The 15,401-nt window shown below is 32.6% G+C and overlaps 4 protein-coding genes and 2 non-coding genes across 8 annotated transcripts; all 6 read right to left on the reverse strand.

The window, feature by feature from the left end:
• Positions 1 to 2,022: 2,022 nt before the first annotated feature.
• LOC105761741 (replication protein A 14 kDa subunit B) lies at positions 2,023 to 4,265 on the reverse strand. Of its 2 annotated transcripts, XM_012579636.2 has the most exons (4): positions 4,129 to 4,213; positions 3,964 to 4,036; positions 3,017 to 3,274; positions 2,023 to 2,233 (listed from the first exon to the last, which is right to left on the reverse strand). In XM_012579636.2, the coding sequence occupies exons 3-4, from the start codon at positions 3,270 to 3,272 to the stop codon at positions 2,169 to 2,171; spliced, it is 321 nt and encodes a 106-aa protein (XP_012435090.1). In that variant the 5' UTR covers positions 3,273 to 3,274; positions 3,964 to 4,036; positions 4,129 to 4,213; the 3' UTR covers positions 2,023 to 2,168. The 2 variants fall into 2 exon arrangements, with proteins under 2 accessions (XP_012435090.1, XP_012435092.1); XM_012579638.2 differs by lacking the exon at positions 3,964 to 4,036 and having other exon boundaries at positions 4,129 to 4,265.
• A 74-nt stretch (positions 4,266 to 4,339) lies between these two features.
• TRNAP-CGG (transfer RNA proline (anticodon CGG)) lies at positions 4,340 to 4,411 on the reverse strand. Its single transcript has one exon. It is a non-coding gene; the product is annotated as a tRNA-Pro (tRNA).
• A 462-nt stretch (positions 4,412 to 4,873) lies between these two features.
• On the reverse strand, positions 4,874 to 7,936 carry LOC105761740 (ubiquitin-60S ribosomal protein L40). Of its 2 annotated transcripts, XM_012579634.2 has the most exons (5): positions 7,743 to 7,932; positions 7,553 to 7,639; positions 7,348 to 7,450; positions 5,218 to 5,284; positions 4,874 to 5,138 (listed from the first exon to the last, which is right to left on the reverse strand). In XM_012579634.2, exons 1-5 carry the CDS (start codon positions 7,843 to 7,845, stop codon positions 5,112 to 5,114), a joined length of 387 nt encoding a protein of 128 aa, XP_012435088.1. In that variant the 5' UTR covers positions 7,846 to 7,932; the 3' UTR covers positions 4,874 to 5,111. The 2 variants fall into 2 exon arrangements, with proteins under 2 accessions (XP_012435088.1, XP_012435089.1); XM_012579635.2 differs by lacking the exons at positions 4,874 to 5,138; positions 5,218 to 5,284 and adding an exon at positions 6,894 to 7,139 and having other exon boundaries at positions 7,743 to 7,936.
• A 1,355-nt stretch (positions 7,937 to 9,291) lies between these two features.
• Positions 9,292 to 12,406, reverse strand: LOC105801405 (probable endo-1,3(4)-beta-glucanase ARB_01444). The gene is given in 7 exon segments (XM_012632708.2): positions 9,292 to 9,538; positions 9,632 to 9,934; positions 10,039 to 10,162; positions 10,244 to 10,363; positions 10,996 to 11,690; positions 11,693 to 12,118; positions 12,121 to 12,406. Coding segments are annotated over 3 exon segments (1,008 nt in total). The 3' UTR covers positions 9,292 to 9,538; positions 9,632 to 9,934; positions 10,039 to 10,162; positions 10,244 to 10,363; positions 10,996 to 11,394.
• LOC105761738 (40S ribosomal protein S14-2) lies at positions 9,471 to 11,365 on the reverse strand. The gene is made up of 6 exons (XM_052624514.1): positions 11,315 to 11,365; positions 10,244 to 10,363; positions 10,117 to 10,162; positions 9,856 to 9,934; positions 9,632 to 9,786; positions 9,471 to 9,538 (listed from the first exon to the last, which is right to left on the reverse strand). The coding sequence occupies exons 1-6, from the start codon at positions 11,363 to 11,365 to the stop codon at positions 9,471 to 9,473; spliced, it is 519 nt and encodes a 172-aa protein (XP_052480474.1).
• Positions 12,407 to 14,861: 2,455 nt separating the features above from the next.
• LOC128035168 (small nucleolar RNA Z266) lies at positions 14,862 to 14,977 on the reverse strand. The gene has a single exon (XR_008191569.1). It is a non-coding gene; the product is annotated as a small nucleolar RNA Z266 (small nucleolar RNA).
• Between the last annotated feature and the right edge of the window lie 424 nt (positions 14,978 to 15,401).

A 15,401-nucleotide genomic window follows, 5' to 3' on the forward strand; every position in this document is an offset into this window, starting at 1 on the left:
AGTGAAATACATCATATATATATATATATATATATATATTCGGTTATTTCAATTTAGATAAGACCATTTACTTTTAGTTCAACTGATTTGACCGTTGATACAACAATAAATTTAAAACATTTAAAAATTTATAAATCGGTTCAATCGTTGATTTTATCTTAATTTCTTACTTTTTACAGTTCTGAACAATTTGTATAAAGATTAATTCAATCCCTTTTTATTGATACCAACTAATTTATGGTCCAATAAGGAAAACATGTATGGGAAGGGTTTTCATTAGCATTCAGCATAGGTAGCTCTTAAGTGCGCTATTATTTCAGCACTTTCAAACATTTGCATCCCCCGTGTTTGGATACTCTAAGTGAGGTACCTGTAATTGTCAAACAGTGAATGTCGAAAAATTGTTATGAAAACTAGTAATCTACCTGAAAATGTCCGGCTTTCTCGTAAAGGATATGCCGTTTTGGGCTGCCTTGAGGACAACTGATGGAACATAGAAGAAGAATGATTAGTACAAGTGTCTCAATTGAACCCTTTGAAATTCGAGTGAGTAAATGAACACTGATAATGGCACACCGATGAATCAGATCATTGCAAAAAATGATGGAAATCGAACATGACGAAATGATCACAATTCATATTGCAAACAGTTGACTCGATATATCTAATCTTTTGCAACTTCTTTTAGTGCATATGCAAATACTAAAGTCTACAATGAGGATGACGATGATCATGGTTTCACATTTGCAAGGATTTTCTTTTAACCTGAAGCATTTATCGAACTAATGGCTCAAACTAGTTGATAAACTTGATTTGACAAATTATCAAACCGAATTCGAACTTAGTAATACTTAACTTAAACAATTCACAAGTTTTATTAGGCTTTTTATATTTTTATACTATTAAATTACATTATTATTCTTAATATATATTATTAACTCTACACTTAATTATCAAGCCATGTTTAAATTTAAATACAAAAATTAATAAACAAGCTCGAGTGGAGTTCAAGCAAAGTAACAAACTTTCAATTTCGAATTGAGCTCAAACTAGACAATTCTCAAGCTTAATTCGACTTGATTACACTCTTACATATGCATATTTGAAAACAGTGTCTTTGAAATTCAACAAAATAAAATTTTCATATCTGTTTTACCTCTCCCAAGCGACCAATCATGGCAATGGCTTCGATCAATGTCTACAATAACTTACCTTACTATTAAAAGGTTAATATCACATACACTCATATTCGAAAGAGATTTACAAGTAAACATCCATTAACCATCAAACTAATTATTAAAATTCTTAAAATATATTTTTAAAATTTAAAATTTCAACATTATAATATAAATAATTTGTTAACTGCATTACGGTAAATTAAAATATTTTTAAAATTTTACATGACAAATAAATTATTAGATAAAAATATCATATCAAATTACTATTTCACATATTACTTCCAAAATAACCATTAATAAGATATAACATTTATTATTGAATAACATAAATTAAACCTATAATTTTACATAAAAGTAAAAAATTAATAACCCATGATTAAAATTTTAAAATTCAAAATTATTAAAATTAAAATTCATCAATTTTAAAAATACAAAATTTAAAATTAATCAAATTAAAGCAAAAAAAAATTACATAACTAACAATACTCAGTATCCCATCTAATTAACCCGACCAATTAGCTAGCTAAGCCCAAATCAGAAAACATAAAATTTTAATATATTCTTTTTAATAATGAAACATGTTACAAGCTTCCAAACTTAACCTAGACTTAGGCAAGAGAACTAAAAGAAAACTCAAAGCACTACTCAATATGAGTCTGATTCAAAACCACACCTTTGAATAACAAGCACCATGAAATAACAAAAATAAAAATAAAAAACCACATCAAATGAATCTTTAACCACAACTTTGTTATGGCCAAATGTTCAATTCCACCTGTTGTTTATCTTAAAATATTCGACATATAATTTAACACAAGTGTAATAAGATATTAAAATAGAGACATAACTCTTCAAAGATCCATTAAATATATATATAAAAAATTTAATATTTAAACATACCCGTATTAGAAACACACTAATGTCCGGTGCCATATAATACCTAGTACATTGTTAGCTAAAAGCACTTTGATAAAGACTATGTGAAAGAAACTACAGGAATAGGTGTTTCAACTCCCCATTTGCCAGCTGACAGAGCTGATCATAGTTGGATGCATCTGCCATTGTTGAAAATGTAATGGAAATATTTTTCAGAGGCAAAATAAATTAAAAAAAACCATTAAAATGAATTGAAGGTTAAAAAAAAAGGAACAATTAACAAGAACATTTGCATAGTAAAACAATTATAAACAATTCAACTTCCACCGCTTCAAATAGACACAATGTAAACTTTCATTATAATACTTATCCATCGAACAGTTCATTTCCTGGCTAAAAATAACAGATTTTGTCAAGCAATGAAAACTTGGTATTTTAGTTCAGCATATTCGCTCTATGCCCATTTTCATGTTAATCAGCAAGCATTTACATTTTTGCAACTTTACTATTTGGCTTAATACTTGTTTTGACCCCTTTACAATAGTGAAATTCTCACTTTGGCCTTTTTTACTATTTTTTTGGACTTTGCCCTTCTACTTTGATTCCATCCATCACATTAGCCCCTTGATCATGTGGGAATTTTCTTTAAAGAAAATGATCAAGAGACTAATGTGATGGACAAAATGAAAATAGAGGGGGTAAAATGACCAAAAAAATAGTAAAAAGACCAAAGTGAAAGTTTCACTATAGTACAAGGGTCAAAACAAGTATCAAGCACAAGTATTTTGTTCTTCTAAATTGCATAGATAATAAATCCCATCAACATTGTGAAAAACAGGCAACTTTTGTCAGAAAGCTCAAGCAGAGACCTTTATGTAACACCCAAATCACAAAGTTTAAAACCTAAAATGCGTTGTTCAAAAAGATATTTAATTATTTTCATACGGAGTAGAAAGGCATACCAAATGAGTCACCAAAGTTGGTCCATAGTTCAGCTCGGATGGAATTTTCATTCTCAGCAACACCAATAACCTCAACATAACTTGTAAGAGGAGCAGGAGGAGAGCCTCTTACAACAAGTTGACAACCATCGGTAGACTTTCCCATCACAGATCCGGCATCAGATCGAGTAACCTGAATCACCGTTCGCACCTTACGTCCAACATGCATGCGTAGCAACCCTCCGTTGACAAAAGCTGCAGGGCTTGAAGTATCCATATCTTGCATGGCAAATAAGAGAGCATCCAAAATACTTTTATTTTACTAATGTGAAAAGTAATTTCCAATCACAATTGTTCTTTTTTCTAGATATAATAGCAAACCAGAAAACAAACAACTTTAATCCAAACCAAAAGCTAAAAACATGGATTTCTAATTGAAAGATGACCAAATTGTTATCACTGATTACAAGGGAAAAAGTCAAAACATGATAGGCAATCTACAATCTTCTCACATTACAACCATTCGCAAATAGGGGCAAAGCAAGAAAATATTTTTAGGGACTGAGATAAAAATATAAATTGTCCGAGGCAAAAATCAGAAACTCTATACCCAAAGGGTTTTAATTGAATTATAAATTTTAACGAGGCCAAAAGTGAAATTTCACCATTTTCTACAAAAATTAAATACCCAGAACGTTCATCGAAGGTCAAAGAAATCAAGCAAGGAAGCTAATTAACCATAACCTAAGGATGCTCAACAAAATCGACTCTTCATAAAACAATTTCTAGGAAATAAAAAATAATTTAAATAATCTAAATATGAGTCAACGTTGTGCCAGTGCGGATCTATTCATTTCATATAATCATAAGCGGGTATGAAAATTCTTTTCGTTCTTCACAATGAATAGTATTAAACAAAATTATAGAAAAAAATAAAAAGAAAAGAAAGGCCGTGATATAGGACGTACAGTATCAAACTACTAGTGAATTCAGTGAGGATTGAATTTGATTATGGTGAACAGTTAACAGCTGAGGAAAAACCTAAAAGAAAATTGACATTTCAAAAGAGATTTAATTGACTTTCTTAGGAAACAATCAAACAAACAGATCGTAATGTAGAAAGAAAAAATTACCTGATTGAGCGATAAGAGGATTCCTTTTTTTTAGATTTAGGGTTTAAGGAAAAGACAATAGCAGAAGGCTTAAAAAGAGAACGACAGGTTTTTTATGGCGGCAAAATGAAATAATGGAGGGAAAAGTAATCTGAGCGCATTGCGCACCCCGTTTTCAAAACGACAACTTAAATTTGCCGTTTTTCCCTTTTAAAAAAAAAGTTTTACTGTAGGGGTGCTCCGAGAATCGAACTCGGGACCTCTCGCACCCGAAGCGAGAATCATACCACTAGACCAAGCACCCAGTTGTTGATAACTTCCTGGTAAAGTTATTTTTAACTTATAAGCTTTTCAAGTAGAAATATAAACATTTATATTATAAATTATTAAAAGATATGGTATAGAAATTTAATTGTTTTTATCGAATTAACACTATTTTACGTTGATATATTACATACACAAACAATTATATTAATCCAATATGAAAATAAATATATGCATCTACTTCTTTAAATTTATACTATTGAATCAAAATCAAAGTATCATATATTCACAAGAACTACAATTCAAGTTTCATGTGTATAATTACACAAAATTAAAAGATATTTATCCTTTTGAATTTAAATGAAATGATGTGATATCTTCTTAGGCTTTATATAAAATGAAAAAAAGATTTTATAATGATTTAAAATATCCAGTTGATGGATTTGTTTGTTTAACCTTGCTTGTCTAGTTGTTGACTAGTTTCTCTTTTAAGAACTGCGTGTTATAAATGCACTATATATTGCATGATAAAACTGTTTCATCGGGATTACAGCTCTAATATTATAAAGTAAAAACATTGAAAGCATAATAACAACATTTTGTGCATATTATTGCAACCCAAAAGAGGACTAGCCCAAACATAGTCAAAAAGTATAATTTTTAACCTCAATTATAACTCAAAAACTTCTCAACAACAGCCATATCCAGCTATGACATAAACCACCATAGTCAGTCATAGTTTACTTGATCTTCTTCTTGGGCCTCAACTGCAATAAGAGAAATGAACAATTAGTTCACTGCAACGAGCTCAAACCCGAAATACAGGTTCTATACACGAGCACATACCTGATTGCTATGACCACATTTCTTCTTGCGACAGTTCACCGCTCTCGGATGCAACCGAGCATAACACCTAGCACGCAGAAAATAAGGAGATATATTATTTACAATGATGCACAATGCAAAGTTTGCATTTCAGGTTCGGGTTTTTTCGGCTTTTGGTCTAATCGGGTCTAGGGGAATTAGGAGTCTTGGGTTCATTTTGCCATCCATAAAGGAAATAGAGCAAAGCAGCAATCAGTGCATATCCGAGTTAAGTAGTTCTTGCCACTAGGCCATTCAACTTATATCAAACATGAGCACAGCATTTTCATGTCCCACACTAGAACATCAACTGCAAATAAACTTTAGATCAGTTGACATGGTTAACAGAGTGGGAATTTTAGTTTTGGGAACTACGATGCGAGTTTTTTTAAATAATATAAAAAATAATTAATTACAAAAATAGTATTAAATTTAAATTATTTACGAAAATGAGATGTTTTCTACAATAACTTTTAAGTGTCGACTGACACATTGGTAAAACAGGTGAATTTTAAAAAAATCTGATAGGAAAAGGAAAGGCTGAAAAAGTGAAAAAAAACTGGTTTATCGTTCCAACACCAAAATACCACTCACCTCACTTTACCGAAAACCATTTCTACTCTCAGGTTTTAAGTGCCTTTTCTCTGCATTTTCATTTACCAAACCAGACGAGTTGAAAAGAAAAAGAGAGGAAACCAACTTTTTTTTATTTAAGCAAGCAGGTGCCGCCTGAAACATTGGCGGCACCAATTAAAAAACATTTTTTCTTTATTTTTTCAGCTTTTTTTTCCTATCAGACCTTTTTTTCAAATTTTCAAAAAAACACCAATGCCACCAATGTGTCAAGCGGCACCTAAAGTTACTGTAAAAAAAGACACCCCATTTTCATAAATAATCTAGATCCAATTATCATTTTCGTAATTAATAATTTTTATTAAAAAAACCCCTAGGATGCCCTCCTCTTCATACTATACACTTCAAAAGAGGGTTCAACTTGTAGTCCCACCGTTCAACAATAAAAACACTAGAAAAATCAAGGAATTAATTTCTTACATCATTTCATTGTGCCATTCATGAAAACCAACTGCCTGCAAAATTAGATCAGCTGACAAAGTAGACGAATGGTTTAACAATCACTTTTGGGACCTCGTATGACCTCTATCCCATTTGAAACAATTGGTAGAGGTTAAGTTAGGTCCCCTTAACAGTTCATGTGTTCATATCACGTTCTGAGTTCTAGATATTGCCAAAGCACATTGACAACTAGTGTATTCATGTCCCGTTCATATTGTTGTTATTCTTTCACGTGTATTCATCTTATGTTCGACATCTGCAGGCAAGCAAGGGCACTGACCCCCCAAAATTCTTAATATCTTAAGTTAATATATGATAAAATTATAATTTAGCCCCCCCAAATGTTTGAATTTAAATTTAGTCCTTTTAAAAACCACAAAGATATAAGCCAATACAAAGATAAAATTACATTTTAACTCTTATAACAATATATAACTTAATCTTGCCCCCTCCAAAAAAAATTTCTAGCTTCACCCCTACTTAACAATTAGTGTATCCATGTTCATTCACCAATACCAAACACAACAAATCATGAAATTAATTTATTTGCATCATTTCATTGTACCATTCATGAAAATCAACTGCCTGCAAAATTAGATCAGCTGACAAAGTAGAGGAATGGTTTAACAATCACTTTAGGGACCTTGTATGACCTCTATCCCATTTCAAATAAACAGTAGAGGTTAAGTTAGGTCCCCTTCAAAATTCGTCTATTCACATCATGATAGGTTCTAATTACCATTTCCATTGCAATGTTCGATATCACCAGGCCTCCTTAGATCCATTTGTGCATGTCCTGGTAGTATTTTAGCTATTCTTCGCCAGGTTCCCTTAACAATTAGTGCATTCATGTCATATTCCTACTTTGGTTACTATTTTCAGTGTCAATGTCCAATAATCAAGCTGTGTTTGATATTGCCAGCTTTCTTAACAATTCGTATATTCATAAACATTTGTGTATTCATGCCATATTCATATGATCAGGTAATTCCGACATTACTAGCCAAATCCATTAAAGAAAATAAAAAAGGGGCTTACTTGCGGCAAATCATTTTGTCTTGGTTGTATTTACGAGCCAAAGCCATTAAAGAAGGCTCAATAATTCCACCTCTCAACCTTAAAACAAGATGAAGCGTTGATTCTAAACCAAAAAGAACAAAAATCCAGTTAAAACATTGTAATCAAATATAAAAGAACAAAAAAAAAGTACTAAAATTATTTTTAAAAAATCCAATAGAGAAACCTTTTTGAATGTTGTAATCAGCCAATGTACGGCCATCTTCAAGTTGTTTACCAGCAAAAATTAAACGTTGTTGGTCCGGGGGAATTCCTGTTAGTTCATCAAAGTTAGAACTTATTTAAAAAGACCAATTTGTGATTTTTAAGAAAGAAATGAAACCTTTGGGAACGAACAGGCAATGGGTGAAAGTTACCTTCTTTGTCTTGGATCTTGGCTTTGACGTTATCGATGGTGTCGCTGCTCTCGACCTCGAGAGTTATGGTCTTGCCGGTTAGGGTTTTCACGAATATCTGCATCTTTTTTTCTTTCGATTTAAGCTGTGCTTAGCGGCGGATTGTTAGGGTTTTATACTGGTTTTTCTACGGCTTTCGAAGTGATGAAGTATTAGGTTTTTCCTTTTAGAAGGACGATATAATGGGCTTTTAATGGGCTTAATAAACCCAATTTTATGATTAGACTTATTTTATAATAGATTATTTTTATAGGTGTCCATGGGTCGGGTGGCCCGGCCTGGCCCGACGGCCGCCCGAAATATGGGAGGGTTCGGGTAAAAATATATGCCCGAAATATGGGTTTGGGCAAAAAAAGAGGCCCGTTTATAAAACGGGTTGGGCCTCGGGCACCATTTTTTGGCTCGTGCCCGGCCCGGATATAATAAATATATATTTTTAATTTTTAATTTTTAATTTTAAAATATTTTAAAAATATTTTTATTTTTTATTTTTAAAATATTTTTTTGGTGTTTATTAAAAAATAGGCCAGGCCCGGGCTTAGTATTTTTTCCCGGGTCGGGCCTAGACAAAATTTCAAGCCCATATTTTGGGCCGGGCCAGGCCAAAAAAATTCTGGGTCCAGCCCGAATCTGGCCCGGCCCATGGACACCTCTAATTATTTTGTTTGATTCAATTTTTTTTAATGTTCATATTAGGGATTATTTGATTCGTTTTTCTTTTGTATTTTTTTATATTCGTTTCACTGTGAGTTATTTGATTTTTCTTTTGTATTTTTATGTTCGTTTTAGTGTAAGTTATTTGATTTGATGTTCATTTCATGGTCCATATTAGAGGTTATTTGATTTACTTTTTGTTTTATCTTCCATATCCGTTTTATGGTCAATATTTAGAATTCGTGATTACCCTTTATGTTCAAAATTCGTGATTGCTCCTCTTAATTACTTCATCTTTAATATACAAATCAATGTTCTTCCTTGAAAGTGTAATATATTTTACTATTACACCAAACAATTATTGATTGTTTGATTCTTATTAAATTTTATTTTAACCACAAATGGATGACAAAATACTTGTCCTTAACTAACCTTAATGTAAAATTCAATTTTGGACACTTTTTTAACACTTTTATTAATAAAATATTTAACATTAATTATAAAAATAAAAATAATGTTATTTATATTAATTTTAAAGAAATTGTTTTGTTGATTTTATTTTTCAATATAAATTTAAATTTAGGGTTAATACATTTAACTTTAATGTGTATCCGAATCAAATGACATCATGTCTTGTAATAAAAAAAAGACATAAATATTTAATTCCCTAAAAAAAGTACCAAATTGACATTTGAAGAAAATTCACAAATTCTTAAGTACTAAATTGGAAAGAAAAAAAACCTCGAGTTTCAATTGAATATTAAAACTAAACTAAGGTAAATTAAGATAAAAATTCAAGTACCAAATTGAACATGAAAACCAAACTTAAATAACAAAAAGTATATTAACCCTTAAATTTAACTAAAGCCACTTAAACTTGACTCAATAATGATAAAACAAAATTCAAAATTTCGTGTGTCAAGTAAGATCAAAATCTACCAAGGAACTACTTTAAAGTGTTCAACAAATAAATAAATAAATAACCTCCGAGCGTTGAAACAGCCAGCCCCGGTGGCAACAACGGGCTCGGTAGATTCACAGCCGTCTTCCACGTCTGCCACCCTTTCTTCGGGTACTGTCAGTGGGAATGGGGGTAACGTCCTCTTCAGTAAACAAAAACGTTACATGTCAGTTTACATGAGTTTGAAGTGAATCGACAAAATAAAACCGAGAGAAATAAGATGAAAGAATTGTACCGATGCGACCGATTTTCATGCCAGATCGAGCAAGAGCTCTAAGTGCGGACTGGGCACCAGGACCAGGTGTTTTTGTCTTGTTCCCTCCGGTAGCTCGGAGCTTTATATGAAGGGCAGTAATGCCCAATTCCAGCGGATAACAAACATGGAAACAACTAAGTTATCACAGCGTAGAACAGTATATTGCACCACAATTCGAAGGGTGAGATAATAGGAACTTGCACCGTTGAGAAACGTCTTGTGCTGCAAGCATCGCTGCGTAAGGGGACGATTCATCTCTATCGGCTTTCACATTCATTCCACCTGTGGCAGGAATAAGTTGGAACATTACTCTTTGTATATCAAAGCAGGTTGCAACGTTTAATTAACCATTTTTAATATAAAGTTCCAAATGGCTTTCAAATTACTTGTCGCAGTCTGTCATAAAACCGAATCTAGAGATGCCGATGACACCAACAACCCAATGTAGCAAAAAGAAACCATACCCGTAATGCGAACCATTGTTTCCCTTCCAGACAAATCAGTTACATGCTGCGAAATCAATGATAGTGAATTAAACATAATGAAGTAGTGGGAAGAAAAATCAATGTAAAACAAAGGTGATTTGCTTACAATAAATGTGTCGTTAAAGGAAGCGAAAATGTGAGCCACCCCGAAAACATGCTCACCGTCTCGTACAGCAGGTCCAAGGGTAGTAGTCTCCTCCTTGGGCTCCCTAACCTTCCTCCTCGACTACAAAATACCACAAATCCATGAATCCCTCAAATATCACTGCTTAAACTTAATTCGATCAAAAAAAATGTCTTATACTAATAAAAACTATTTAAAGAAAAAAACGCAATTGGATGGGTCGATTTCTTCCAGTCATTTCAGGTTTTGGCCAATTTCGGGTTGTTTTGGGTTCAATCATTCAGAATTTCAGATATGGAGTTCAAGTTTTTCAAGTCCTTCATCATAAGCTCAGAACATTCCGGATTAGTCGTTCAGGTCAGGTTGGATTGCTTTTTAGGGTTTGGGAAATAATTGATAGCTTCACTCCATTTCAATCTCAAAAAAGAACACCTTCAGCAGCTAATACAAGTTTAAAACTAGTCTAATCTAATTAGTAAACAGTTCCAATTTGAAAATTTTCCATTTAATACAAAGAAAAAGCATCGCACATTTCTGCTTTCTAGTCCTTTAGCTTCAGTTTTTCAAGCATGGAAACATAATTTTTTTAAACAATAAAAAACCCTGAGTTGATTACATTACTACATTTGAACTTCACAATTTACTGTAACAAAAACCTAAACTTTTTTTCTCAGCAACCAAACAAGATATAGCTTAAACATAAGGAATCGAAATAGATGTTCAGAGAAACTTACCATGGCTTGTGAAATTAGGGCTTTTTCTGAGAGCGCTTTTGCTTAGAACGATTCAAGCTATCGAACTGATGCTAAAAAATCAATTATATTAATTTATAGTTAGGGTTTTTGAATTTGATAACCCCCGGAATTAAATGACGAAAAGGAGCTTTTTTTTTTTTCACAACTGACCCACAACAAAATTAATTATTTACAAAATTAGTAAGCTTAAATGGAAACACCAGGGTATATATTAATATTAAGAATTTTATATACATATAGATATACAGCTCCTTTCAGCTTGGATGTATACATCATGCTCAGCAAGCACCATGCATACCATTAAGCAGCAATTACAGAAGAAAATGGCAGGAACTGAGTTCAGTAACATTTCCCTTCTGCACCATGTTGAATTTCAAGTTAATCACCTCTGCTATGAACCCACCACAAGAGATTAGTAAGTGAATTCCCATCATCAAGGCCGGACAAGTTCCTTATCTTTTCCAAAGCACTCTCTTCGTCATAAATTGCTTCCAAGGCATATACAAACCCTTTCCATCCATCTCCTACAACATCCCTTCCCAGTGCTGGCAATGTCCAGTTCGCAAGCTGTCTGGTATACTCAATGTCAGAGAACAATATCTCACTGATAGGCAACAGTGGTAGCAATTGGATTCCAAGCCTGCATTCTCTCCAGTCAGGAGGAGCAAACCAAGACCACTGTCCCTCTTGTTTGCCCACAAAACGCTTACAACTCTGTTCTCTCTAGTGAATTCTTCTCCATATAGATTATCTCCTTCCTTAACATGCCACCATGTTTGTGCTGCTTGAATCACATGTGCAGTAAGTGTTGAACCAGTTGCAACAAGATGGGTGTCTCCATAGGCTAACCCCATTAGTGCAGCAGAGTTTAATCCATTCACAGCTTCACTAGTGCTTTCTTGATTCCTTCCATCTGCAAATTCAGCCAACCCTCCAGCCCAAGAATGGAGCTTGTAGAAATCAAAACACCTCATTCGTGGATAATTCGAATTCGATCGGCTGCCTAAGTTCATAAAACCTGCCACAAGTGAATAAGCTTGGGGCTTATACCTCCTTCCCCATGCAGGGTCAATCTTGGTCAAGACAGCTATTCCATAAAGGAGTGGTCATTGTAAACTCCAAACCCGAAATCTGCCTCTGAATCCCTTGACCCTTGTTTACTCACAATTCCACCCCATTTCGATTCATACAGAAAACCGTTCCCATTAAAAGTCCCATCCAGCCATGGCTCAATTGTGTCCTTCAAGAACTTTCTTATAGCTGGAATCACATCAAGAAAGCACACTTCTTCAGCAATCAAAGCCAGCCTTGCTGCTCTTGCAATCAACTTGCTATAAAAATACACTGATTTCGTCGTTATAGCCGATGAATCCAAGGCATCAACGTCCATAGCATGATTTTAATTTACCATTACAATTTGATATAAAATATTTAACCTTAACAAAAATATGATTTTAATTTTTTTAAAATTAATATTTTATTAAATAAATTTTAAATTCACATATTTTAATAATTTCTAATCAGATGTCTTTAATATTAAATTAATAAATAATAAATGATTTGGTTTAAAATCATTTAATAGAAATTTGGGTTCATAGAGTAGAAATACAAAATGAAAAATTAATATACGAACAAGCATGAGAAATATAAATAAAAATAAAAATTCAAGGAAAAGAGTTATTGAAATACGATTATCAAACTTTTATAAGTTCAGGTCCTTTAATTCACTTTTCGTAAATTTTCGATAATTATGTAACTTTGGTACGAATGGCATATGCATAAGGTTCGTTAAGAAAATATCATGTGTTCAAGAAAATAGTTGATCTTTAATGGTAGATTTTATATTTGTATATTTGTAAACATGCAAATTGTCCCAAAAACTTGAAATTTCTTATTCCTGAACTTCGAAACTCAAATTCCTATCGATATTAGGATAGGGGTATTGATACTTTAAGTAACTGTATCGATACCTATAAGGCAGTAACGACATTTTTGTCCTGATTTATAATTAGTTGTCGAAACAAATTTTGGGTAATAATTTTAATAGATTTTAGTAAAAATCAAGATGTTTCTTTTTTTTTTTTGTAAAAAGTTATGCTTATTTATTGAAGTACAATTATGGTTGCTCTGGCAACAAATGTAGTATTTCTATATCCTTACTCGATAGTTGGGTTGAGTATAGGAGTAATAATTGTCAGTTTAGGCCTTAATTTGAATAAGAGAAAAATCCATGCCTCAATGTAAAAATAATTGTCAAATTTAGAGTCCAAGCTAGACAATGTGAGAACAATTGTCAAATTTAGAATCTAACTTAGACAAAAAAAAAACTAATGCAAGAATAAATTCCCACCTATCAATCCAATTAATTCGTTCAATTCAATTAAATAAATAATTAAAAATTTTAAAAATATTTAAATAATTGATTCAATTGCCCAATTCAATCAAATTTTTGCTCGATTCAATCAATCTATACTAATTTCTAACTCCACCAATTTAATGGTTATTTTCAAACCAATACCCAAGTCTATTACTAATTTAATCGAACAATCAAGTCCAACCAACCAATCTCGGTCATTAAATTTGATCATATTTGACTCCAATTTTAATTGAGGCTTACTTGTATATCAAACAAAGAGATCTCAAGTATTTGAGGTAGTGTAATGTATTCATGTGCAAGAATGTACGTAAGTATTGTAGGATTGTCTTAAAAAGTTAATTAACGCGAAAGTGATTCTCATACTTGGTATTTCCTTTTCTCTCAACCATTACAATGTTGCTTCTTTGAACAATAATGGAAAAATAATTTTCCCATATATATTTGAGACAAAATTATCATTTTTTTTTCATTATTTCGATCAATACTATATCGTTCGGTCATGTCATGCGTTGGTTTTCTCTGGTCCATCAAGGTCCAAGGTGGGTCCAACGGCAAAGACCTCCGATTAGGTGCTATATTTTGAATACGAATGAGGCACAACGTGTGACAATGTGTTTGGCCTCTACCGGAGGTCCATTGCAAGATACCAATGGTGCTTAGGTGCATGGCTTCATGTTGAAGGCTAGAATGATGGATAGTGTATAAACAGAATTGTCGGAGATCCGGGGAGGCCTCCAACCGGCCAAGAGCATTGATATTTCGAGTCTTATTGTCGGGCTCAATGCACCGCTAGTAGTTCGACTGTTATCTCGTCCTCTTGACATCGACCATCCCATGAATACATACGTTAGGAACCGTTAGCTTTGGTAAGTGAAGGGTGGGTTACAAGGATAAGCCATATCATGCGGGAGGAAAATAGGAGGCGGACCACATTGCAAACTTGGCCCAGGAGTCATTCGATGAGTTGATGCTACTAGGCTGCTAGCAAAACTCATCAACCACCTTGGTACCACTACTGTAGGCAGATAAAACAAGCCACAGTTGTTTGCATGCATAATTTTGTTAACTGTTCCATAGTACCAAAAAAGAATAAATTTTAACTTAAATACATATTAAATATTTATTTTAAATTCAATTATAAATATAATTTTTAAAATTATTAAAAAAATCCAAATTTAACAATTACATTAAAATTCTAAATATAAATTATATAAAAATTAATTTGCACAAATCTGAAAATTTTTAATTAAAACTAAATAATAACACTATTTTAATAGCTATTAAGACCACAAAGTATCTATCCTTTTTAACTGCGGCAAACATGTAAAATTGCAGTAGCCTAGAAACCCAAGCAGCATAGCTGAATACAGATAAATAAAATCAAATGGGTATTTTAAATTTTGAAATATTTATTTTCTAAATTAAAATCAACTGTTCTGATTTTTTTTAAATATGGAAATGAAGATAACAATGGCAAGTCAGACAAATTATTATGCCTCAAAAAACTAAGTTCAAAATGGGAAATTAAAAAAAACTTTTCAACCCCCATTCACACATCTAATTGATTCATCACTCTTGCCATTCCTATTTTTTCCAACAATTTTTTTCAAGAAGAAAATCACAAAAAAATCAAATCAATAGAAGATTGTCTCCCCCCTCAAATAGTTGAGAGCATATAAAATTCTCAGTTGGAATTTGATCTTTTTTCTACCCATATCTGATTCCAGAATATGAGAAAAAAAAAGAGAGAACAAATCCAAAAGAAAGAAACGCCTCAAGAATAAAAAACCCAGGAGGGAAAAAAAGGGGAGAATCTCGATAGGAAAACCCTAAAGAGAAAAACCCAAAACATTTGTTATTGCGCAGCTATGACTCGAAACGCTTCCACTGAATTTGAAAAGGAAGGCGATCTTAAGGGGCTGCGCTTTTGATTTTATAAAATTTTACTCGAATCATTAGTAAGAAAGGTAACGATGGAGAGAGGCGGCGAGGGAAGAAAACCCTAATT

The sequence above is a fragment of the Gossypium raimondii genome, chromosome 11 (genome assembly GCF_025698545.1).
Source record: "Gossypium raimondii isolate GPD5lz chromosome 11, ASM2569854v1, whole genome shotgun sequence".
NCBI classification, from domain to species: Eukaryota; Viridiplantae; Streptophyta; class Magnoliopsida; order Malvales; family Malvaceae; genus Gossypium; species Gossypium raimondii.